This window comes from Tachypleus tridentatus, chromosome 7 (genome assembly GCF_004210375.1).
Source record: "Tachypleus tridentatus isolate NWPU-2018 chromosome 7, ASM421037v1, whole genome shotgun sequence".
Taxonomy (NCBI): domain Eukaryota; kingdom Metazoa; phylum Arthropoda; class Merostomata; order Xiphosura; family Limulidae; genus Tachypleus; species Tachypleus tridentatus.
Genome location: NC_134831.1, coordinates 73,933,811 through 73,960,523, shown reverse-complemented (window position 1 = coordinate 73,960,523; position 26,713 = coordinate 73,933,811). Strand labels below are relative to the sequence as shown.

The following is a 26,713-nucleotide window of genomic DNA, read 5'->3' as shown; positions in this document are numbered from 1 at the left end:
GTGCATTACCTTCTTTAATCTGTTTTGTGCATTACCTTCTTTAATCTGTTTTGTGCATTACCTTCCTTAATCTGTTTTGTGCATTACCTTCCTTAATCTGTTCTGTGTATTACCTTCCTTAATTTGTTCTGTGTATTACCTTCCTTAATCTGTTGTGTCATTACTTTCTTTAATCTGTTTTATGCATTACCTTCTTTATTCCGTTGTGTCATTACTTTCTTTAATCTGTTTTATGCATTACCTTCTTTAATCCGTTGTGTCATTACTTTCTTTAATCTGTTGTCATTACTTTCTTTAATCCGTTGTGTCATTACTTTCTTTAATCTGTTGTGTCATTACTTTATTTAACCTGTTGTGTCATTACCTTCTTTAATCTGTTGTGTCATTACCTTCTTTAATCTGTTGTGTCATTACTTTCTTTAACCTGTTGTGTCATTACCTTCTTTAATCTGTTGTGTCATTACTTTCTTTAACTTGTTGTGTTATTACCTTCCTTAATCTGTTGTGTCATTACCTTTCTTAACCTGTTGTGTCATTACCTTCCTTAATCTGTTGTGTCATTACCTTCCTTAATCTGTTGTGTCATTACCTTCCTTAATCTGTTGTGTCATTACCTTCCTTAATCTGTTGTGTCATTACCTTCCTTAATCTGTTGTGTCATTACTTTCTTTAACTTGTTGTGTTATTACCTTCCTTAATCTGTTTTGTGCATTACCTTCTTTATTCCATTGTGTCATTACCTTCTTTATTCTGTTGTCATTACTTTCTTTAACTTGTTGTGTTATTACCTTCCTTAATCTGTTTTGTGCATTACCTTCTTTATTCCGTTGTGTCATTACTTTCTTTAATCTGTTGTCATTACTTTCTTTAATCTGTTGTCATTACTTTCTTTAATCCGTTGTCATTACTTTCTTTAATCCGTTGTGTCATTACTTTCTTTAATCCGTTGTGTCATTACTTTCTTTAATCCGTTGTGTCATTACCTTCCTTAATCTGTTGTGTCATTACTTTATTAAACTTGTTGTGTCATTACCTTTCTTAATCTGTTGTGTCATTACCTTCTTTAATCTGTTTTGTGCATTACCTTCCTTAATCTGTTTTGTGCATTACCTTCCTTAATCTGTTCTGTGTATTACCTTCCTTAATTTGTTCTGTGTATTACCTTCCTTAATCTGTTGTGTCATTACTTTCTTTAATCTGTTTTGTGCATTACCTTCTTTATTCCGTTGTGTCATTACCTTCCTTAATCTGTTGTTATCTTTGTCTTACCTTTCTTAATCTGTTGTCATTTACTTTCTTAATCTGTTGTGTCATTACCTTCCTTAATCTGTTGTGTCATTACCTTTCTTAATCTGTTGTGTCATTACTTTCTTTAACTTGTTGTGTTATTACCTTCCTTAATCTGTTGTGTCATTACCTTTCTTAACCTGTTGTGTCATTACCTTTCTTAATCTGTTGTGTCATTACCTTCCTTAATCTGTTGTGTCATTACCTTCCTTAATCTGTTGTGTCATTACCTTTCTTAACCTGTTGTGTCATTACCTTTCTTAACCTGTTGTGTCATTACCTTTCTTAACCTGTTGTGTCATTACCTTTCTTAACCTGTTGTGTCATTACCTTTCTTAACCTGTTGTGTCATTACCTTTCTTAACCTGTTGTGTCATTACCTTCCTTTATCTGTTCTGTGTCATTACCAAATGTTTTATGAATCTATTATCTGTATATTGAGTCATTACCAAACATATTTGTGCATCATTACCAGATATATTATGAATTTGTTCTATGCAGTTATCAGATGTTTTTATGAACTTGTTTTGAATTATACCAAGTCTTTTATGAATCTATTCTGTCATTACCAAATTCTTTATACTTGTAATAATATATCTCAGAATAGCTGGTATGGGTATTAACACTTTTATTGATAAGGAGAGAACAACACATTGACCTTCCTAGGTCATCTTCAGGTTAATGCTTTTATTACATAAAATGTTATTAGTGAGATGTACCCTGATGATCCTATAATTTATTGATTTAAAATATAATTTAACTGACTTAAAAAACCTGCTAATGAAATGATGTACACATATCAGTTATTAAGTGTTTTTGTTATTAAATATTTTTTATTTGTAACATGTGTAAGCAATATTTTTACTGGCTTAAATTTTATATATATTTTACTTATGAATGTGCTAAATCTTGTTATAAAAGTATAGCTAATATTATAATAAATAAATTATCAATACTTTTGACATATATAGCTCCTATCTGATACTCTGAATTACATATTTACATCAAACTTGTGTATATAGATAAGAAATATGTTGTTATCCGAGAATATAGTTGTTTTCATTTTGTGTTCTTACTGTTGTAAGTAAATTACTATAAATAATAGTAAATACAATAAATAAATAGTTCTAAAATCGGTAGCATTTGTTTTTCATGTGAAAGTTCACTTCATTGCCATTTGTAGCAAGTAGATTGTTTATGCATTTTTGATTTACCATCATATCAAAATATATAAAACATTTTTTTTGCATGTAAACTTGTAACAGATATTTTATTTTACACTAAAAATGATTGAAATGTTAATACCATGGTTCTTGAAAACAAGCAAAGAAGCGGAATATTTATTAGAACTTTCACAAGTCCAACAGAATTAAACTCGCACTATGATAATGTCCATTCTGGACTTTTACAAATAATGCATCTGAAATCCAAACTTTGACCTGAATAACCTTTACAAAAGACGTTTAATAAAAAGAACCAAAAGGAAAAAACTTCATAAGTTATCTCAAAATATTCTTGATAATAAAAACTTAAATTTCAAGAAATACCTAATCTGAAACTTGATGTTCTCAAGTGTTTGGTTTAAGTAGTCTTCAGTTTCCTTTTATTTCCTTCAAAATGGTGTTGTTACAATTCAGCATGAGATGATTATTGGCTATTGACAAAACATTGTATCAAGTTATTTATATAAAATTACATAATGGTTTATAGACAGTCGTAGTAAAAACCAGTTAATTTATTTACATGACCATATAGAGTTATTGTAATGATGGTCACATCAGTGCCAGTTATTTCCTCTCTCTCTCTCTCTGAGAGCAGTGTTACCGTTAACTACTGGGGTGTGAGATGATGTTATATACAAACAAATTTAAGAAACAGTTCACCTAAATGACAGAGGAAAATGTGTAAAATATGCACATGATCAACAAAAATGAACGATAAACATTCTGCTGGTCAAGCTAATCTTAAATTAATAAAATATATGGTAATGGTCAGCCAGTTACAGATTGTTGATTTATGGTAGCCCTGATACTGAAGACATTTTAGACAAGGTGTTGTTGGTTTTATACGTTTATGAATTTTGTACATTGGTTTATTCAAGCCTAACTTAACAAATATAAGTTCTTGTTTTATGTATTGTTCTCTTATAAAAATATTATAACTTTTGTGTAGCTACTGCTGCACAATTTAATTAATACTGTTAACTAAATTTAACATAATCTTTGTCAAAACCTGAATTTCATAAAAATGGTTGTAACAACTTTAAAAGCAATGTAACTATAACAGGTTTTTGTAATTAAAGGTTTGTAAATCAAAACTTAATTAACTGTTATCACATATAATTTACATAATTTAAAGTAATCTCAGACTATGTACACAGAGGTTCCTGATTCTATTTTGTTTTTCCACCTGCTGGTATTGATGTGGTTTAAATTGACTGATCTCTTCATTTCAAATATTTATCCAGAGATGTAAGTTAAAAGTAGTATAATTTATATTTTTAATTGATTATTTATAATAATCAGACAGAAATATATAGTTTATACAAGTTACTCTGCATTTTTACTTTTAGATATGTAATTTCAAACTTAGTGTAATAGTTTTTGCTAAAAACAAAACTAACAATTTCTTTTACAACTAGGAAGCCAAAATCATGGCTAGCATGGACCATCTGAATGTTTTAAAATTGCTAGCTGTTTGTGTAACCTCACAAGTTATGGTTATTACTCAGCTTATGCCACTAGGCTGTTTATTAAACTATGTCCAAACCAACAAGAAAAAAATTGGTTCCAGGCCACTACTTAACTGGTGTACTCAGATTGCTAGGGTAAGTTGACCTCCTAAAATTTTAGCTGGAAAAAAGTTCATAACATTTAAAAACAAGAAGAGAAGTGACTGTAATTAACTTCTAATTCTGAACAAACTTCTTACCTGCATACAGGTAAGCACGTTATAAGTTGTGTTAAAACTAATTAAAAATAATGATATAAATGAATTATGGTATTGATGACGTAATATTTTTAATAATTAATTAATTTTTTTAGAAGTCTAATCTAAGCTCAAATCTTTTACCTTGTGCAATGTATAAACTACAATACACGTTTTTTTTTGAAATATAATGTTGTATTTTGATTAAATATCTAAACTACTGCTGAGACTTAGAGAAGAGATACAAAGGTGTTCCAATTAGAGGTGTTTTCAAAAGGTACTCTGTGAATTATATAAGACTAAGCATCACTTGGAATAAGCAAAGTTTGAGTCTGTCAAGACTTGTTTTAACTCTTCACTAAACATTAATACATTGTATCTAAGAGTTGTGAAAACGACCTTATTACCTTTAGTAGTTAATTATTAAACAAGAATATTCAATTTTCGTGACAGAAAAAGTGAATGTCCATCATATCTTATAATTCTTTCTAATGTTTTTCCCAATAGGGCATGGCATATTTAGAAGACAAAAAAGTGGTTCACAGAGATCTTGCCTTAAGAAATGTCCTATGTAAGTATATATGACAACATTCATGGAATTTGAACATTTTAAACTGACAATAACAACAAGTAAACTTGTTTAAAGAACAGGTGATGCAATTGCTCTAATGGTAACCATAATTTTTGTTAGAACTGAAAATTACTTTCACAGGCATTGAATAGCTTGATTCAACTGTGTATAAAATTAGTTTTTTTACTACTTCTTTTAACAGCTACACATATCAGATGTTCCATATTATTATCAAAATTTGAAAACATAGCCAATAATTGTTTTGTTTTTCTCTATTATACCAACAAAGTAAGCAAGGAAACAAACAAGAAACAGTAGTCTGTAAAAGTTAATACTTTTTATTTATTAAAAGACACAGCAATCATTAATTGTTGTTTATTTCATTTACCTTACAAACATATGTTAATCCATCAGTTATAGGCCAGTTACTTAGTGTAAGAATATCCAAAGTTACAGATTAGCCACTTACTAAACACAATATAAAAATTATAAAACAATTATTTAGTGGGTAAATATGAAAAGTTATAGACCTGTTATGTAATGTAACAATATCAAAGCTAGAGTCTGGCATAGTCTGTTTGAATAGGCACTTAAAAACTGCAGGTTATGATCTCTAATCCCATCACTTATCATGTTTGTCCTTTCATCTGTGGTGGCATTATAATGTGATGGTCAATCCCATTATTTATTGGTAAAATAGTAGCCCAAGATTTGGCTGTCTTCCCAGTATTTTATTCTTATATATCACCTCTAAATTAGAGATGGCTAAACTAGACAGCCTTTGACTAACTTTGTGTGAAATTCCAAAAACAAACAAACAGCACCAAAGTTATCGACAAGTTACTTAGTGTAGCAATATGAAAGGTTACAGATTAATTACTTTTAATAATAATGTGAAAGGTTATAACATGTTACTAAACACAATATTGGGAAAGCTTACTTAAACCAGTTACTTAGTGTAACAGTGTGAAAAGTATATATCACTTACTGAGTGTAACATTATGAAACGTTATACATACATTATATATCACTTACTGAGTGTAACATTATGAAACGTTATACATAAGTTGAGTAAGTTATATGAAAATGATTTTTGAGTCTAATCACATTGTTACAGTCCATGTCACTACATTTGGCCATGCTCTATCTGAGAATTGTGCATTGTGACAATAATCCTGCAGTGCAATTTCCATTGCAAATGGAAAAGGCTCCATTCTAGGACTGTTGTTTCAAAAACATTCTACAACATCATGCATATTTTTCACATTACATCTAGTATCTGAGGGTGACAGTTTTTAGTACCAGTTTCAAAAGTCTGGCCAATGGCACAGACATCCTCGAGTGCTGTGTCTCATACCTTGACCAGTATGTATTTACATGAAATAGCATGAATGTCCATTTCATTCTTCTATTACTTTAATAAATGTTTGAATTATAGGTCTGGCTTTGAGTATATATATACATGTGCACGTGTATGTATGTATGTATATATAATTTAGTGTAGCAGATGAACAGCCTAGATTGGTCAACAGGACCTCTATTGTCTTTGAATGTTATGCTATGCTTGAGGTATGTGACAGTTGAATGAACAGATAGGTCATAGAAGTAACTTTTGTACATGAGAATTGTTACTGTTATAGATAGAAATTCTTCTTTATTATGTATGTTTTTAATGTTGCCTCGGCCTCATGAGTGGCTTTATGTTCCTGGATTTCTATGTTATAAGACATCAACCATTTGGTAAAAGAATATAAAACATTATAGTGAAGTTTGTTACTTTGGTATATTAATATGAAATCTCATAGAGAAGCCACTTGGTCGGTTAATATGTAAAGTTATAGACAATTACATAATATGTTAATATGGAAAGTCATAAACCAGTTACTTAGTATAATAGTATGAAAATAATAGACACATTACTGTGTAAAGTTATAGACAAAAGACTCCAGTAATGTTTTTATTTGTCTTTATTTTACCAGCAATGTGTGAGGGATATTTCCATTTTGGAAATTCTGAATTCCCAATCTAGACACATCTTTACAGTATAAGTTTATGAGTATTTTGTGTGAGAAAGGATTATTGTATATCCTTAGTGACATTAAATTACCTACAAAATACAAAACAACAATAAAATGTAGTTCTGATAAACAATGTTCCACCATGGCTATATCAGCTCTTGTTGTTACATAAGTTATTATATAACTTACCAAACTCATTTGTAAAAGGCTGTAGGTGTGGAGTGTTACAGAAGTAGAAAAGGTGAAACATGTTACGAAGAGTGTAAAACAGAGCCATGAAAAGTTAATAGGCAAGTCATGTAGTGTATAGATGTAAAACGTGTACAGACAAAATCATATAATATTGAAAAAGTGTATAGAATAGTGACTATTTAAATGAAACCGTTAGTTATCATAACAGTTTTATTACTAAGTTTCTGACCTCTGTTTTTATTTAGTGTATAATCCTAACTGTATAAAAATCACAGACTTTGGGCTTGCAAAGCTGTTGGATATCAATGAAGAAAGTTACAAAGCTGAGGGAGGGAAGGTAAGTTGTACAAGTGTTTCAAAGTTATTGCTATAAGTTCCAGTTTGGGATAACCTCTCTAGTAACTTTTCTGTAAGTGGATCATACTTTATAATTATAAACAATGTTTTTTGATTTGAGTGAAATAGGTATACTTCACATGTTTTGATGAATTACTTTGTATCTGGAGTTCTGGGAAATGAAACATAGTAGGTTTGATTGCATTGAGAAGAAATATCAAATATTCCCTATTTCCATAAGCAGCAAAGCAGCAAAACCTAATAGAGCAACAATTACTTGCACCAAGATGTTCTCTGATTTTCATGCTGTCAACCGTTTCTTTATTAGAAGTTAACAATAAATCTTGACCAATTTGTAAATGAAACCATTTTGAACAGTTTCCATAACTTTTTCCTTGATGGTTTCACTGTAATATTTCCTAATCAGTATGTCTGAAATTAAAATCACCCATAATTTTGACCTCATTAAAAGCAGATATCTTAATGTGACTGTAAAACTTCTCACTAATTTCATCAGTGCCATCTGGTGGTCTGTTACAAATTTCTACTAAAATACTTTTTCCCTTTAGATTTGCTAATAGAAACTCAAATGTGTTCTTAGGTGTGACTGTTTGGGAACACCTTATATAACATATGTAAATCGTGATAACTAATGTTGTTATATTGTAATTTTTATTTTTTTTTCCCACTCTCACAACAAAGTCATTTTTATACATTGTTTTTGCTGTTATATATTTTTTTTACTAACCTTGTTTTTTAGATGCCACTGAAATGGTTAGCTCTAGAATGCTTACAACACTGCATCTTCACACATAAAAGTGATGTTTGGGCATTTGGTAAGTATAATTACATTGTTATATGTTTGCTTTGTTAACAGATACAAATATTTTGGACTTATTGTTTTTAAACAATGGTGTGTGTGTAAAAATTCAAATAAATTCCAAACAGACATTTTTTTTATCTGTTAATAAAATAATAACCATCAGTTTATGTTATGAACTTTTTAGAGGTTTTAATTATAAATTATTGTTTCAAAGAAAGAAAAAATGAAACAGTTATATAAAGAACATGTCTTTCTACATAAAAATGTTATGGATATAAACTTGTTTGTTTGTGCAAGTATGTATGAGTTCTATTTTATTTTTGAAGGTAGATACTTAGTTGAATATGAATAAGAATGACCTCTAGACATATATTTCTTCATTATTGTTCTTAGGCAGAATAAAAAGAATTTCAATTGTCTTTTGTTTTTAGGTGTGACTGTTTGGGAACTTCTTACATATGGTGATAAACCTTATGATCATTTGAAATCTCATGAAGTACCATACTTATTGGAAAAAGGGGAGCGTTTACCTCAACCAGCTATCTGTTCTATCGATGTTTATTTGATCATGATAAAATGTAAGCTTTTTATATTGAATCACAAATGTTAAAGTCCTCATGTACATTTTTGAAGACAAGTTTATTCTGTGTTACAGTATTTAACCAAGTAATGATTGAAATACAGTTGCAGTTAAGAGTATAGAACTACAGTACCTGGACTGCTAACTATGGTCGAATAAATATTACTTTAACAACACATATGATGAAAGTTAAGGTCACAGCGTCTTATCCTTAACCAACTACATTAATGATTTCTTACCAAACTTGTAAATGTCATATAAATATATTTATGTTCAACATAAATTTATGCACAACATATCCCTATATGTTATTTCTAATATGGCAGTGCTCTGTCTTGCAGTGTTATTGCTAAGTGATTCCAGAATTTTTGGTATAATGGTGATGCTTTAATGAAATTATTTCAAGTTTTTACAAAAATACATCAAAGACCTGCAGTAAACTTTAATGCTATTATTGGGTTGTTAGTTGATTGAATAGCAACTTGATACATTATCAGTTTTGTTAGCAAGTTCTGTTTTTAAGCTTATGGTTTATTTGCCATTTATTATACTACATTTCCCTTGTAGTAGATAACAACTTGTTTTTTGGAGGACCTCACCGGTATTCTCAGGATGAAGATAACTACTGTATTGTAATTAATTTAGTAATTAAAGTGGAAAACAATTGAACACTGATTTAAGCACTCAATCTGCTCACAGAGTAGACTACTAGTCATAAAAATTTACTTGAATTAATGTCCAAATCTAGTTTTGTTTTATAATAATTAGGTTATCCCAGTAAACAGACCAATATCCCTTAATTCAGTTTGAAAATAATCTGTGTGTTAAAAATCATATTTACATATAATCATAGGATCGTGAACAAAGTGCAGTCCACGTTGCTAATTAATTAATTTGATTTGATAAGAATTCTAATATCTACCTTTCAAATCAGGTTGGATGAAAGATGCAGAATCCAGACCTTCTTTTAGAGAATTGGCTAATGAATTTTCCAAGATGGCTCGAGATCCAGGACGTTACCTAGTGATACCAGGAGATAAACTCCTGCGTCTTCCCAGCTACACTCAACAAGATGAGAAGCATCTTATCCACACTTTTAGCATGATGAAAGAAGGTCCTGAAGTGATCATGGAAGCTGAAGAGTACTTGCAGCCAAAGAGTGTCTTTTCCAATAATTCAGACTCTTCTACACCTTTCACATCCATCACAGTAAGAAGCAGTTATTATACCTCTTTTAAAAGGTTTTTTTTTTCTTGTCAACATCTGCAAGCTTAAGAAAAATTTCTAAGGAGTAGGTGGTATAACATACTTGAAACATTTTGCTATAATAGATAACAATCTCCTTTAGGCAAATCAATTTCTTACCATTACATCGCATTACAGTTTTCAGACATATTAGTCATTAGAATTAGTAATATATCTTACGTTTCTCACTTTTTAGGCCTAATAATATATTGTATATAAGCCATGTACTAGTACTTATAAGATCTTTTACAACACTTATTTATAAGTATAACGCCAAAAGAGTTATCTGACGGTGTATGTTGTCCTGTTGATAACCTATACTACCAGAAAACTTGTCTTCATGTGATACTTCTTTAAGTGTAATAGCTACATTTTTTTATATTTAGTTATAAATGGCCATGAAAGTTATAAGTAATTATATGAATTGTTGTAGTAAAAATTATCTGTGCCCGGCACGGCCAGGTGGTTAAGGCACATGACTTATAATCCAAGGGTTGTGGGTTTAAATCCCTGTTGCACCAAACGTGTTTACCCTTTCAGCCGTGGGAGTGTTCTAATTGAATGGTCAATCCCACTATTCTTTGGTAAAAGAGTAGCCCAAGAGTTAGCAGTAGGTGGTGATGTCCAGCTGCTTTCCCTCTAGTCTTACACTGCTAAATTAGGGACGGCTAGTACAAATAGCCCTCATGTAACTTTGTGTGAAATTCAAAACAAACAAAAATTATCTGAATTCAGCATGTTTTTTTGTGTTTGTATTTTAGGTTGGCAACAACTTTAACTAAACATAATGCCATATTTTTATATTCTGATTATTTAGGAAATGTAACATGTACCATTGTGATTTACTATTATAGTTTATAGACCTGTCCAAGTCTACTGTATTTTGAGATATTTGTTTTGTATAAACAATTTATTTTTGAACATTAATTATGTTTTTAAAAAATCAAATGTTTTCATGTTATGTGTGAAATAAAATTTTTATATTAAATTATTATTTTATTTTAATTGTATTGATATTAAAGATACATATATATTTTGTAACTTGAACAGATTATCCCCATGTGCATAGATATGGGTCAAAGTATCTGTCATGACCTTTTAAAGGGTGCTATTCATGACATTATGTATTTGATGTCAGAGTTGTGAACCATTCATTTTATTTAAAATTGCTTATTTAGTTGCAATTTATGGTGAAAGAGAATGCCAGTTACAATATACAGGGATATTGAAAAATTGTAGATATATATTTCTTAGGTTCAAGAGTTTATTCAAGTGCAATATACAAACTTTATGATGGATAACAATTATTCAATTATTCACTCACCTTTCACTTTGACTTTTTAAAGTCTAAGTCAGTTTAATATTGTAATTTTACAGACATGTCTTGACAAAATATACCTTTGTAACGCATCTGATGTTTTGTGTACAACAAACTTGTACATATTATTGAAAGCTTGCCATGTTTTGTGTAGACACACATAGTATATTTAGAATTGTACTCAACATTCTTTCTCCACTGAACCAATCTTTTCATGATATGTAATAATGATTATAATAACCAAGTCGATATTGCTGAGAAGGCACTACATTTTAAAATTTTAAAATAACTGTTTTATTTCTTTGATTTCTCAGAGATGTGTGGTTGATTATGGATTTGAAAGTCAGCCTTGCTCTTCGTACAGTTCATCTGACTTTAACGTACAGCCACTAGCATCATCATCTTCTGGGTCTCAGGATCACAAGAACAAATTATCAGGATGTTACTCAATGAATCCCCTTCAAGAAGTGGGTAGAGGTAAAAGGCCATTTTACATATTGTTTTAATTAAGATCTTTGTAATCAACTGTAAAATCTTTGAAATTTTGCTTTGTGTTTAATTATAAAGAAGTGTATCACAGTTTTGATCATTTCAGGATACATTTCTCAAATATTTGTAGGCTGATTGATTAGAATTTCTACAAACATATTTTCGACGAATAAAATAAATTGTTTTCAGCTGTAATGCCTGTTTCATAAAAGCAACAATGAATCCTTATTTCTAACATTTAAGACTATTGATCCAATTGAGAGACAGATATGCTTGATATTTAACTGTATAGTTACTATAACAATCCACCTAAAATGTTTCTTTGGATGAGAGGTATTTTCAACAATATTTTTCTCTGTACTGTAGAATGTGCTTTAATCTGATGTCACTGATTGTGAACAATGACCTGATGCTAGGTTTGTATGAAGAATAGTTAAAGCAGTCTTTTAACTCTATTCCAAGATGTTTTTGAATGACTCTTGAACTGAAACTGTAGTCTGTTAAGTGTGGCTGAGACAACTGATCAAAAGCAATGTAGTAATATACCATAAAAGTGTAAACAATCTTCCAAATTTTATTTCATATTCTTTTTCCACGTTGGTTGTATTTATAAAAATCTTCTATTCACTAACCTAATACATATTTAGAATAAGGGAACTATATTGAAAGCAATTAGTACATTTAGTTTAGCAGCTGAAACTACATTTTTTTTCTGGAAATTCTAGTGGTTAGCAGATTAGACTAGGGATTCTAGGACGTCCAGTTTGAGATATGATGAAAAACACTTTTAGCTGTGGTTCCATTATAACAGGGGCAGTCAATTCCACAATTCAACTAAGAGTGGCTTCTTCAGGAGCAGATAATAACAACTGATTGCCTTCCCTCTGGTCCACAAATTGAAATAAAAGACAACTATGCCTGAACCATGGGATTTTCTGCCATAGCCAGTGTATGCATAAGGTGTTGTTTGGGTAAACAAACAAACAAACTGTACATGCTACCTCAAGAAAAAATGTAAAATCCAGGACTTGTGAATAAAAGCAGTAAAAACATTTAATAAATTTTAAAGAAGTGCAAAAAATACTTGTAAGGGTTAATTGATAAACTTGTTTCAGAAAGATTTCAAGATTGTTTATTTTACACTTTCTCTCTCTATGATTTCAGTCATTTATGTTATGAAGTAAATGTGTTTCTTGAACTCTTGTAAAAACACAAAGTGAGAGCAAGCCAGCAGAAGAACAATTTGGATATAGAGCTGGTGTTGGTGAACTCTTGTAAAAACACAAAGTGAGAGCAAGCCAGCAGAAGAACAATTTGGATATAGAGCTGGTGTTGGTGAACTCTTGTAAAACACAAAGTGAGAGCAAGCCAGCAGAAGAACAATTTGGATATAGAGCTGGTGTTGGTGAACTCTTGTAAAAACACAAAGTGAGAGCAAGCCAGCAGAAGAACAATTTGGATATAGAGCTGGTGTTGGTGAACTCTTGTAAAAACACAAAGTGAGAGCAAGCCAGCAGAAGAACAATTTGGATATAGAGCTGGTGTTGGTGAACTCTTGTAAAACACAAAGTGAGAGCAAGCCAGCAGAAGAACAATTTGGATATAGAGCTGGTGTTGGTGAACTCTTGTAAAAACACAAAGTGAGAGCAAGCCAGCAGAAGAACAATTTGGATATAGAGCTGGTGTTGGTGAACTCTTGTAAAACACAAAGTGAGAGCAAGCCAGCAGAAGAACAATTTGGATATAGAGCTGGTGTTGGTGAACTCTTGTAAAAACACAAAGTGAGAGCAAGCCAGCAGAAGAACAATTTGGATATAGAGCTGGTGTTGGTGAACTCTTGTAAAAACACAAAGTGAGAGCAAGCCAGCAGAAGAACAATTTGGATATAGAGCTGGTGTTGGTGAACTCTTGTGAAAACACAAAGTGAGAGCAAGCCAGCAGAGGAACAATTTGGATATAGAGCTGGTGTTGGTATATTTTGGCAGTGTGGAACTTCAATGAAAGAGCAAGAGAGAAAAACATAAATCTGTTAAACCGTGACTGATGCAACAGGTAACATTTAGAACTGGAGAGGAATGCAACAACCAATTAGAGTTTTGGAAAAGTGAAACGCAATAGCATGTGGTGGCTTCATGGCTCCACTACTATATATATTGCTGACGAGGACACTGTGAGAAATGTGGACACTAAGCTTGGTGTGGAAAGGATGACAAAACTGGTGGAAAAAACTGATGTAGAATTTTTATTATGTGGTTGATACTGTGGTCATGGTATGGAACATTGAGAGTTTAGAGAAAAGGCTAAAGTGATAAGAATGAGGCAAGATAGTGTGTAAAGTTTGGGCTGAAGGTAAACATGAGAAATATATATAGCTAATAAAATGAATGACCAGATATATATATGTGTATTTGAAGGTATCAAGGGTTTTAAGTATCTTGATGTGCTTGTAGGAGAACTGTTACAGTAAACAAGAGTAGAAAGACCTTTAAAATAAAATACATTAGCAGGAAGTTGAATGTTAACACTAATGTGGAGTATAGCTTATTATGGATGTGAAATCTATGAGAGAGAGCAACCAGAAAAGGGTAACAAAACTTGAGGCATGGCACTGGAGGCACTTCAAGTGAAATATAAAAACAATAAATGGTAGGAATCCTTGAGATGAAAGGCTTGTTAGCATTAATTGAAGAAAGGACAACTGACAGAATCTCTCGCTGAAGAGAAAATGTGCATAGTACTGACCACAACTGAAGGGACAATGAGTGGCAAGAATAGACAAGGAAAGAGAAAACATTATGGTGAGTAACGTCAAGAAGTGGACTGGCAGGAATTTGAAGGATGAAGCATGAAGTACTCTCCTGAAGGGGTCATGTGGCTTTTTTCTTAAACTTTGGGTTAAATCAACCATTCAGTGAACCATAATGAAGGACACTTAAATATTAGTTTAGTTAAACTATGGTTTCATCCCATTTTTAGATTTCTTGTTGAAATATTTATGTTTAAAGTAATCAATATTTTGTTTCAAGATATTCACTGTGATGAAGATGATGAAAAGTCCCACAGGAGCACTACATTACCTAGCAATCTTAAAAAGAAAGGAAGTTACTTGAAGCTTGCAGTTGATGAAGAAGATTACCTCATTCCTTCTCTTCCAACCAACCAAACAGCCAATTACATGGACTTGATTGAAGATAATAAATCAACAGGTATGTTTGTAGTTAAGACAAAGTGTAATTTTCCTGCTTTAACTAACCAAGACCTCCATAAAACACACCCATCAAAAGAGCAAGTTTCTTCTGGATTGTTTCCTGTATATTTTAAAATATTTAGTTAAAATTGTTACTCCTGTATGTATTGTATGAGGACCACTTTAGTACCATTTGTTATTTCAGATGTAAGTGTCTATTGGCTAATAGTCATCAACAGGTACAACTGTCATACATAAATCATTTAACCACATGCTACTTCTCTTGTGAGCATAATATCTTCAAAGGGCTAAGCCTATAATACAAGTTAAATTATAATGTTGTAATTCGGTAGCAAGTCACATGATGATGTTGACTGAAGTTGTGCTTATTTCCTTAACAGTTTGTTTATATTGTGGATTTGTTTTTTACAGAGGGATATGAAAGCATTGTAAGCATGTGACATCAATGTACACTGAGCTGAAACGTATAGATACCTAAGTAGAGAGTTAAAAACAAACAAACAAGAGTAATTGGAATATGGTAGCTACTATCTGTATAACATTTACTATATAGATTGGCTATACTGATTTCTAATATAGACTTATAAAACCACATTTTTCTGTATAGTATTTATATGCCATTTTTTCCATTGTACATAAATGTGTTTTGTGTTACGTATATATATATGAATAGTGTTTTCAAATAAATGGTATTGGCAAAATCAGAAAATTCTATTTATTATATCAAGGTAGCTAGTTGAGAACAATATTGATGTCCTAGTGTTGAGTGCACATGGGATTCATCAGAACTGCATAAAATAATTTCTGACTTGTGCTACCATGTTAACTTATATTTATGTAGAAATTAATTTCAAGTACTTAGTACTTTAACACTAATATTTATGCGATTTGATGCCAAAACATTTTTTCTAATAAATATTAAGTAGTTGTTTTACCTCTGTCATGCTGCCTGTAGTTGTGGGTAGTGGGAATTAATGTCACAGGACAAGCCTGCAAGGTATCTCTTTGTTAATCTGAAGAGGTACCAGTAGGGTCCACTAGAAATCTGCCATCTTTTCAAAGGGTTCCATATGAATTTTTATTACAGTACTCTAATTTCCCCAAAAGAGGGCTGAAGGCCACCTGCAGGGGTAACCTGTTTTCACTATTCACATCACTATACAGCAGTGTGTTTTCTGTCAATCAGTCAGTAGACACTAAAATGACATCATATGAGGAAAGCTTAAAGTTGCAGTTTGTGCTTTTGTGATGTCAGTAAAACATGCATTTACCAAGACTCATGAGTAGAATTATGCACTTTGTAGACTACAACACAGCATGAGAAATGAACTTGAAAAAAAAAGAAATAGAAATATTTGTTACTTTTGTTTATATCTACTCTTTAAATAGAACACTTTCAGGGACCCTACAGAAGTACATCTCTTTATATAAAGCATCAGAACAGGTAAAAACCATAAAATTACTCAATATGATGCAGATGTGTAGCCAGTCATTTCTGCACACTGAGAAAGGTGCACGTTTGTATAGTTCTGCATGAATTATTGAATAACAGGCTTAATGCTTGGACTGTGCTTCTCTTCTAACTGTGGTTTGGGAAACTGCCCCTTTTTTCCCACCATGGCTATGGCTCTGTTAAGATGTAATATTGACTGTAACTTACTGAAACATATTGGGTCATCTTTGTTATCAGATCAGTGAGAGTCATCTTTAACTTGTATAAAAAAAACTGACACTTCTCTTGTTTGGTATTGAACACAAAACTACACGATGTGGGGGTCTTCTATTATGAAATTCAATTACATTTCAGCCTTCTTCTGAAGATATCCTCTATTAATTATGTTGTGAGTAAAAGGACTTTCAATGTTAAATTCATTGTGGCTAAAATCTTGTTGAGAATTCTGAAGATGATTCTCAATTTGGCATGGCATTAAGTGAAGAAGGTCATTTACCTGTTTGATAAGCAGCTAGTGATAGTCTCGGATGGAAACAAGATTATTAATGAACTGGAAGTGTATTTATTAAAAGATGAAGTGAAACAACAATAAACTGGACAACTGGGACAAGATAATCTGAAAGTGTTTGTAAAGGAACACCAGGTCTAATTCGAAAAGAAAGAAGAAATACTGACACCACAACATGGCCTGACTAGAAAATAAAGAAGAAATACTGATTGCACAACATGGTCTAAATAGAAATAATAGAAGAAATCCTGCAGCACAACATGGTCTAAATAGAAATAATAGAAGAAATCCTGCAGCACAACATGGCCTGACTAGAAAATAAAGAAGAAATACTTACAGCACAACATGGACTAACTAGAAATACAAAAAGAATTACTGACAGCATAACATGGACTAACTAGAAATAAAAAAAGAAATACTGACAGCACAACATGGACTAACTAGAAATAAAAAAGAAATACTGACACCTCAACATTACCTGCATTCAGTCTGTTAATGAATAAGAATGACATTGAGGAAATACTAGGCATTACATATGTGTGTGTAATGTATACTGTTCCTCATATGAAAAAATATGAATGAAAAATTTTAGGTATGGTGGGGAGAGAGCAGCTACCCTACCTAAATGGCACTGGTATATGTGGATTTCACTGGATACTATTTATCAGTGAATTGCATATCAATGCTCTACCATTATGTTTTCACATGGAATATTTTTGGTTTTGTTTTTTAAATTGGAATTCATGCTTTTATTTTTATATCATTCTGTAATGATGTAGGCTATATTTTTGTAATTTGCACATTTGTGTTATTGATTTATGTAAACAAGAATCTTCCTGAAAGTTTAGAAAGTTATTTGAAATATATAAACACTGAGTTATGCTAGAGTAAATAATAACTGATTTGCTAATCTGATGATTTATTATTTAGATAACATACTTTTTGTCAGTTTTTCTGTTATTGTCAACCAGTTAGTGAGTTAGTTCAGTGTTGTGAATGTTTAATTTGTATTGCTCCAAAGAAATACATATATGAGAAGTATAGTACTTATAAGAGAAAACTGATAAGTGAAATGATTGTGTTAGCTACTATTTATGAACTCTGGCTTATCTGTGATTGTTATTCAAGTTAAGTCAAAAAACTATAGTAGAATATATAAAATGTTTTGTTACTTTGAGAAGACTGGATTTGGTGGAATTTTCTTTTATGTTTTCATGAGAGTGTGATTATTTTTGATAAAAATAAAATAGAATCTAGATAGAGTTTCAAGACAGCAACACATACTCTAAGTGAGATTGAAAACTGCTGGAAATCATGAAACATTAGAAAGAAGATGAAGAAGTGACAGAGTTTGAAGAAGACTAAGACGAGAAATATCAAACATTAAAATCAGATAAAAAACAAAGAGACATGAAGATAGAGAAAAAAGAATTTAGTAGTTGAATTACAAGAAGATAAAGGTTTGAGGAAGATCTATGATAAAAATATGTGATGGAGGATGAGCCTGAAAAATATATATAAATAAAAAATTACAGGATGTTACAGAAAGATAATAAGGTCAAATGTTATATGAAATGTACAGAAAGATAACAACAAAAAAGATTGACGAAATTGTATGAAATGAACAGAAGGATTATACAAACAAGACGAGTAAAATGTCTAAGGACATCAACAAAAGAACCTCAATGTCAAAACAAGACATCTAGAAATTGTATTCTCAAGTGCAACAATCAAATTATCACACTTCTCTCTGTATCTACTTACGAATTCTAATCTTAGAAACAATAAACAATGCAATATTTAATAGAAGCACCCATCTGGTTTACACATGTTATTACTGCTGCTGTATTATGTATGAATGAAGGACCTTCCTGGACTACTCCAGCTACATAACTACCTTGTCAAGATATGAAAGTTAGTAGTCCATTTGAACAAGATCCTTAATCAAGAAACCAACAGACTATGATGGAAATTACAATGGGAAGCATATAAGGTGCAATTTTATATAATTTTTAAAGTGAATAAATAGAATAGTGGACAACTTGTTTGTTTAAAAGAATGAGATGTAAGAACATCAAGCAACTTTCTAACGGTGGGCCATTACAACTATCAGGGACAGGTGGCTTCTTCATTAAGTACGTTTGGAGTATAATGTCAGAGGGAGTTTTCTAAGACACTCTCTAGAAGTAGAGTAAGATCTTAGCTGAACTTGCTGAAGATGTGGAAAAACTTGCCTAATTGTCTTATCCAGATATTCCATTGAAATTATAGATGGCTTGAGAACAATTTGAAAATGCCATAGAGAATGATGAAATATAAATTCAGCTAAAACAAAGTAGGTGTACATCATTAAAGGAACTATCCTTGCAGCCTAGAACTTGAATCAGTTAAAGTTTCAGGTAATTAAATGATAGAAAAACACAAGTTACGATAATTAGATCAAATCTAGAAAGTTTATGAAAGTTGAATCCTCTATAGAATCTGGAAATTTCATGCAATATATAAAAACAAGGGCATAATATAAATACAAGAATCAGTAAATTAATTGGTCAATCAGCAAAGTTATGACAACTGAAACTGGATTTACTGTAATCATGTCCTGAGGAACATCATTTAGCAAAAACTTACAAAGTGTACACAATGAAGCTAAGAAATAACTTTAATGTTGGTCATAACCTGGCCTCATAAAGACTTAAATCAGCTAGAAGGTGAAAAATTGCAATTGTTTAAATGGTGATAATATTAAAATTCTTTGCTAATTACAAAGGACTGTTTCCAAAGTTTACTAGATATTGGAAAGTATCCTAGGTTGTAGAGCAAAGAATCAACGATGAGGGTTTACAGAGTGTAGGAGGACAGTTGGTTGAAATTAAAAGTTATCCATCTTTGAAATACATTGGCAAAAGAAGAGTCAACTGGTTAAATTTACAAAAGGTAAATAAACCTGCTGAAGAACCTCTTTCTGTTCAGATCACTTCCATATTACTATCTATCTGAAGAAAACTCTTCAAGTAACAATACAGCAATTGTGAATGGACAGTTTAGAGACAGTAAATTAGTAGAAAAAAAGTATTTTGTTTTGTTAATTAAAAATCTAATTTAAGTTTGTATTGTTGTTAGATGCTGTATGATGAGTTAATTACAAGAGTAGTTGTTTATTAATTTGTTTATTGACTTCTGAGTCTGATGCAGTGAATGATTGATTACTGAGGTAGTGTGTATGTTAATTCAGTTATTGAGTTTGTGTTTTCAGTAGAGAAACTGAGGGATGTGAGGCATGTTATGTGTAAGAAAATTAGCAACTAAGTGAAGTTATTCTTCATGTTTACTTCAAACTTTGGCTTATCCGTGCATGGTATTTAATCTAATTAAAGATGTAGCAACTATGGGTGCTCACAGAATTAATTTAAAGGGGGGCAGTATATGTAGGGAATTAGTTTTTACAGTGTAAGTTAATAGACTAATATGTGTTATACATACTTAAATGCAAACACAAATTTACAGTTTTAATAAAAGTTAATAAAAATACCTGGTGTAACTATGGTGTTAAGTTTACATCATAATATACACAATTTTTGTGAAATGTAAGGAAGGCAAATGTGTCCCCTTCCTTTTGATCCATGATAGTGACGAAAACAAAATAATTTTGAAATCATTAAGCTGTCTAGAACCTATGATATATTTTCCTGAATAATTCTAAATAACCTTTCCAATAATATAAACCATTGGAACAATAGCATCTTTAACGAACAAAATGTCAATATAAGTGCTGTAAAATAGAAAGTTTACAAAATTGCCAAATGTAATTTTTTTTCATGTGATCGTTTGTATTCATCAGTATTTTTTAGTAATGGGTTTGTCATTCTAAGTCTTAACAAATGTCTGAAATGTCAAGAGTTTGTTAAGGTATTAGCATTTCATTATAGCATTTTTAGTGCATTATATGTGAATGATTTTGGAGTCTCTTGCATCATTACAATCCATGTTTTAATGTCTGAAGGTACTCTGCATGATGACCATGCATTGTGAAAGTAGTCTTGTAATGTTGTTTTCAGTGCAAATAGCTCTGTTATAAAATTGTCATATCCAATTGAGATTACTCCTTTCCGCATGCTTTCCATAATCCATTTTGTGTACAAGTATAATAGACAGTATGCACTGCAATAGTTCTTTTACATGTAAATTCATAGGAGTTGATTGGTATGTATTTGTTATGGAATACCCATTTCACAGCTACTTGAGGAATGCAGTGGTTGAATGACCAGAAGCTTTATCTTGGCAAAACCATATTCTGTTGGCTTCATTTCCAGATGAAAATCCTTCTTGAGTACTGTTGCCTGGGGCATATGAATGGCTCTTGTTAGCAATATTTGTTTTTATGGATTCTCAGTTGTTAAAATACTTACCAAGACTGGGGCACATCTTGTTGCAGGTCTCTTTCTGGATGGTTCTGATTTTTCAAGTTGATCCATATTCCTTTGTTTTCCAATCCCATTAATTATAATAAAAATTATATATTCCCAATCTGGGCACATCTTTCTAAGTTGAATGTATATACAAATATTTTGTGTCAAAAAGGGCTGTTACATATACTCCCCAATGGGAAACAATTTTCAGTGCCATCAAACCACCTACAGAATGCTAAGTGATGTCAAAATGTAGTTCTGAGACATTCTACCATGACTTTATATCAGCTGTGGTGGCTTACTGATCTGCATATTCATAATAATTTTTATATAATGTACAGAAACCTCTGTAGGCCACATACTTTCCAAGAAATGTGGTGGCAGAATAATAGTGAGCAGTATTATGTTTTATGGATCTTATCATGCTTGAAACATCTCATTTTGTAGTGTTTTGGTAAAACCTACTATTTTTTATATTTTATTCTCATTTAAAGCAAATTGTGTTTTACTATTTGTACAGATTATAAAATAATTTAACAATATAGTCTAAAAACAAAAGAAGAAGAGAAGGACTTTTCTGGCAGTTTTCAAGCCTGTACAAATGCACTGATGTAATAATAGCAATAGCATTAACTATGAGTGTTTTATTATTACTATTCAAACTATAATAGGTTTAGTTTCAAAGTGGCAGAGGTTTTTTGTTGTTTCACATAAGCCACTCCTTTGTTTTATTTTTTTTAGTTTCTGACATGATCAGTAAAAAAATCATGGACAGTTGCCAGAGTTTGTGACTTGTATTATCTGCTGGTTACAAGTAATATATAATATTTTTTTCAGATCAAAACTTCTCTTCCATTAAAAGATCTGGTCAGAACAACGAACAAAATCATTGCCTTGAGAACCTTGAGTACCTACTTATGGATGGTAGTCATAACAGTCCAGAACTGAAGAAACAATCCATAGATGGTGGGAATGAAGACATACTTTTAACTAGTGCAGACGATGAAAAAAAGCAGGAACGTTTGCCCTTAAAACCCAAAACTGATGAGACAGTTGTGTGAGCTGTCATTGTGGTATGAGACAGTTGTGTGAGCTGTCATTGTGGTATGAGACAGTTGTGTGAGCTGTCATTGTGGTATTTCTTATATATGTATGTAAATAATGCATCCCTCTGTAACTTGGCTGAGATGAAAATATTAGTTTATTTATAAATGTAATATACTTCCTGGATACTACAAGTATCATGTATGAAATGTTATTCAAAAAAAGATTTGGATCTAAACACTTTGTGTTCTTTGGAAGAAAGCTAACATCATGCTTACACACATTACCTGTATGTGTGTATATTTCGTGTTTTTCCTTTTTTAAATATATGTCTTTTATGTGATAACATTTGTACATGTTACTTTATTTTTGAATATGTTAAAAATCATTATAATTTTCATTTTCAAGACCCAAGTGTTATTGTTCTCTTTGTCTTGTCATAAAACTCTTCAGTAGTGTGATTTGTACAGTGCAGGACACGTTTTAGATCTTTTAGAATTAGATCTAAGTGTGAAAAAAGGAAGTAAGTAGTGGTTATATCACTACATCGACAGAATATATGTAACAAAGTTTGTACATCAGATGTTTCCAAGATACTAGCTAATAATAGGTCCACGGGTCTAACAAAGCTGTATGTGTGAGAGAGTTCAAAGTATACAATACCTAAAATAGAAGCTTTTAAATGTTTCTAATTTTATTAATTTAGACGAAAGGAAAATATAGTATAGTTGTTTTATCAGATATTTCACATTATCTAACCTGGAATATTATAGATAGTTGGTTGAGTTGGATTTGTATACAACCAGGCCTACCAGTGGCATCTTTGTTAGCAGCCTTTAAATTAAAGGGTTAATTTGATGAATTACAGGCTATTTTTAGTGAAATCTCATTACAGAGGTTCTATCTTATAATCAGTTAAGTTCTACAGAACCAAAATAGTTATTTCACACCTTTTACTTAATCTTTCTTTATTTTATAACTGACAATATCTATTTTGTAACTTGTCCTGTGGACTCCCATATGTAACGTCTGTTTCTTCTATCAACCACTTGGGGGACTTCAGTGGGGCATACTTCAAGTGAACTGTAGAGTTATGTAATTTTCTATAGTGTATTCTGAGGCTTATGTACGTGCCACCCTGTAAATTTATGTAAATATACATATTTGACAATTTGAAGAATGGAAAAACGGGCTGTTATGTGCTATTACAGGCTCCGTAAACAAGTGTACAGATATCAAAGGTTATAAGGTTGTGTAAGAGGCCTAAAATTAGCATATTTTCATCTATTGATACATGTTTACAAAAAAAAGTATATACTATTACATTAGTCGTACAGACATACAAAATAGTGAACGATTTTAATTTTAAATCCATGATAGGCGCTACAGAAAAACTGTCAGTGAGGTTGAAAATCAACACATTCTTTGAGGTAGTTAGTAACTTATAAACTCTCCTAACCTTAGAAGGTATATCAGTTTCATATCTGTTATAGACTTGATTATTATAATACAACGATGTAAGTATTTTACAGAAATTTATAAGGTAAAGATTAATTATTCAAAACAGAATTTTTTTGCAATTTGTCATTTGTTAGAAGTATGTTGATTTAAAAATCATAAATAACTTAATATTCTACCTTACTCAGTGTTTAAAAAAAACTAAAGATTAATGGTAATAGAAATTTCCAGTCGTTGTAAAATAAAATGATGTTGGTCATTCCCCATCATTTTATCACGATGAGAATTAGCCACCTGGTGACCTAAAGTGAAATTATTCGTCATTCAGTTCATTGAAGTAAATAAATATATAGTAGAGGTGACTTTACAATTTTACTCTTCCTAACATTTTAATTTAATACGGAGCATATTAAACAGCAATGATAATTTGTTAACACTAACATTGCATGCTTAAAACAGTGTTGGTAAAGTCTTGACTGGGAAACAAATTACTTAACGACAGGTGCTGTAAAGATATAAAAGAAGGCTAAAAACAATATATTCTCAACTCAGATATTTCAAGGCTAGAGCTCATGCTTATATCTCCCCCTTCCGGTCAATTCTGTAGTCACTTATATGTACAATACAAACCTTTTTTTTTTTTTTTTTAGCATCTTTTACAATGAAGAATAAGATGTAGGAACTTTTGTAACTTGTATTTTAACATGACAATGACCCTATGAAACACTGTGATATGTTGATATATTTTCAAATTCAATATACATTCTGTCATTGGTTACATGGAATCTTTTACCTGTGACACCAAGTGGTGTTATCATAAACTATTGTAAAATATTGTCTTATCGGTATTTATTTTAAGTAGGAGTAAAATTGGGCACAATATTTTTCTTTGTGTTTTTTAATGTCCACGAAACCACCATTCATCGCCATTTTCTGCATCTTTCAACAATCATGTACAGTTTTGTAGCTGTGGTAATAAATTATTTGTTTTGATATTCCAACGACTTCAATGCCTGAAATTATTTTCACGTACGGATGAACACCAGAAGCTGTGTTTAAGTTTAAAAAGTTAAATAATCGGGTTTAATTTTACCTAGTTTTGGTTGAAAATCGAGGTGTGTCGTGACATTTTTGTCATGTTTAGACTTGTTTGAATGTTCGGTACTATAAGTAGATGTACAAACTTCCGAAAAAAAGAAGAAAAAAATCCTTATTTTTTTGTTCCAGTCGGTTTTGGTCACAAGTGTAATAATATGTTTTTTCTCTCTATCACTTAAACATGTATAAATAATACACTTTACATATATAAGTCGTAAATGCGTGTGTACACGATAGTTGAAAATTTTGAGATGTGTGAAAGTTATTTTGCATTTTTAAGACAGATCGTATGGGTATTAACACTTTAATTAAAATAAAGTACAGAACAGTGTTAACCTGAATATGATCCAATAAGGTCGAAACGTTGTTCTGCAACGTTATTTTAATTAAAGTGCTATTACCCATACCAGACATCTTGAGAATACATTTTTGCTTCGTGTGGGTTTCTCGTCATCACGAATTATTTCAAAGTTAATTTGTTGAAATGTTTGTTTTTTCGGAAAGTATTTTTTTAAGTTTTAAGACACGATCTTTCTGATGTTATGATTAACAACATATTCCATGTCGTGAATATATACTACAATAAACTTGAAATATTTTTTTCTTTTTCAAACAATCTAATAAGCGTATAATTCGTGAAGTAAACATAACTGTAACATCAGAGTAATAAAAAACGAGCGAACACGATTTTATTTAAGCCCATATTCTTATTATAACTTGTATCATCAAAAGTATTATTTTAACTGTTATATTGTATGCTTGTATACCTGTTTTTAAATGATTCAGTAATCCTTCGTTTACTTTGAATCATTAGCGCCACCACTCTTGTGTTTTTAAAGACAGTTATAACTTAACATGACTTTATGTAAACAGTGCCTTTTGTAAGAGAGATAATAACGATTTTGTACTGTTACGTATATGAAAATGATGAATGTAAAAACTTAAGACAGTTACTGCTAATATTAGTGTCAACCTCTTATAAAAGTATGAATTAATGGTGTAATTTTACAAGACCACCTGTAGAGGGCCAGACTGTCAGTCGCCAAAGAATGGTCTCCCGAAAGCATTACAGTTCACTTAAATCTATCAGTTAATAGTACATTGATAAATAATGTAAAAAAAAAACGCGATCCACCATTCTTCAAATCTACTAATAATTTGTTTATATGATTTAAATAATTTTGTGAATTAATTGATCAATGTCGTAGTAAATGAAAACACATGCGTTCTTTCACTCATCTAGATATTTCATGACATGTGCCACTTTCTTTTACTGTTACAAATATTTTATCCCGTATCTAAAATATTGTTAGATAAATTTTATTAGAATTATATCAGACATGTTATGATGGTTCTTGTGTTTTTATAAAACTTTTTTTCCAACCTATTTAATACATAATATTTAATTATGAGTGAGCGTACATTTTTTAAGATTTATGAATTATTAAACATTTTTATAAAACCTTATATTTCGTTAAATCCACAGTAACACAGTGGGATATATGTGATGTTTCTATCGTGGGTATCAAAACCTGATTTTTAGCGTGAGAAGCTCATAGACTACTAATCTTGCTCATTTTTGTTAAATGCATTTACATATTTATAGGAGGTAGAACTGAATATAAGCGAACCTTAACTCGAAATACTCCCCCTCTTTGTCTTTCTATACATATATATATATATATCAGATATGAATGGCCCAATCAAACGATTCTTTTCACTTAAATTACCTTTATGTTTATTTGCTAATA

The 26,713-nt window shown here is 31.1% G+C and overlaps 1 protein-coding gene across 8 annotated transcripts in view; it reads left to right on the top strand.

The window, feature by feature from the left end:
• LOC143255978 (epidermal growth factor receptor-like) overlaps positions 1-24,865 on the top strand; it is a 142,921-nt gene extending 118,056 nt beyond the window's left edge. For 7 of the 8 annotated variants that reach the window (XM_076512477.1, XM_076512479.1, XM_076512482.1 and 4 more), the window contains 9 exons: positions 3,929-4,114; positions 4,723-4,786; positions 7,242-7,333; positions 8,093-8,168; positions 8,587-8,733; positions 9,670-9,944; positions 11,613-11,775; positions 14,814-14,993; positions 22,200-24,865. In XM_076512477.1, coding sequence (XP_076368592.1) covers positions 3,929-4,114; positions 4,723-4,786; positions 7,242-7,333; positions 8,093-8,168; positions 8,587-8,733; positions 9,670-9,944; positions 11,613-11,775; positions 14,814-14,993; positions 22,200-22,423 — 1,407 coding nt within the window. In that variant the 3' untranslated portion in view covers positions 22,424-24,865. The remainder of the gene's footprint in view (positions 1-3,928; positions 4,115-4,722; positions 4,787-7,241; positions 7,334-8,092; positions 8,169-8,586; positions 8,734-9,669; positions 9,945-11,612; positions 11,776-14,813; positions 14,994-22,199) is intronic. The other variant, XR_013030947.1, reaches the window with a different exon arrangement.
• The last annotated feature ends 1,848 nt before the right edge of the window (positions 24,866-26,713 follow it).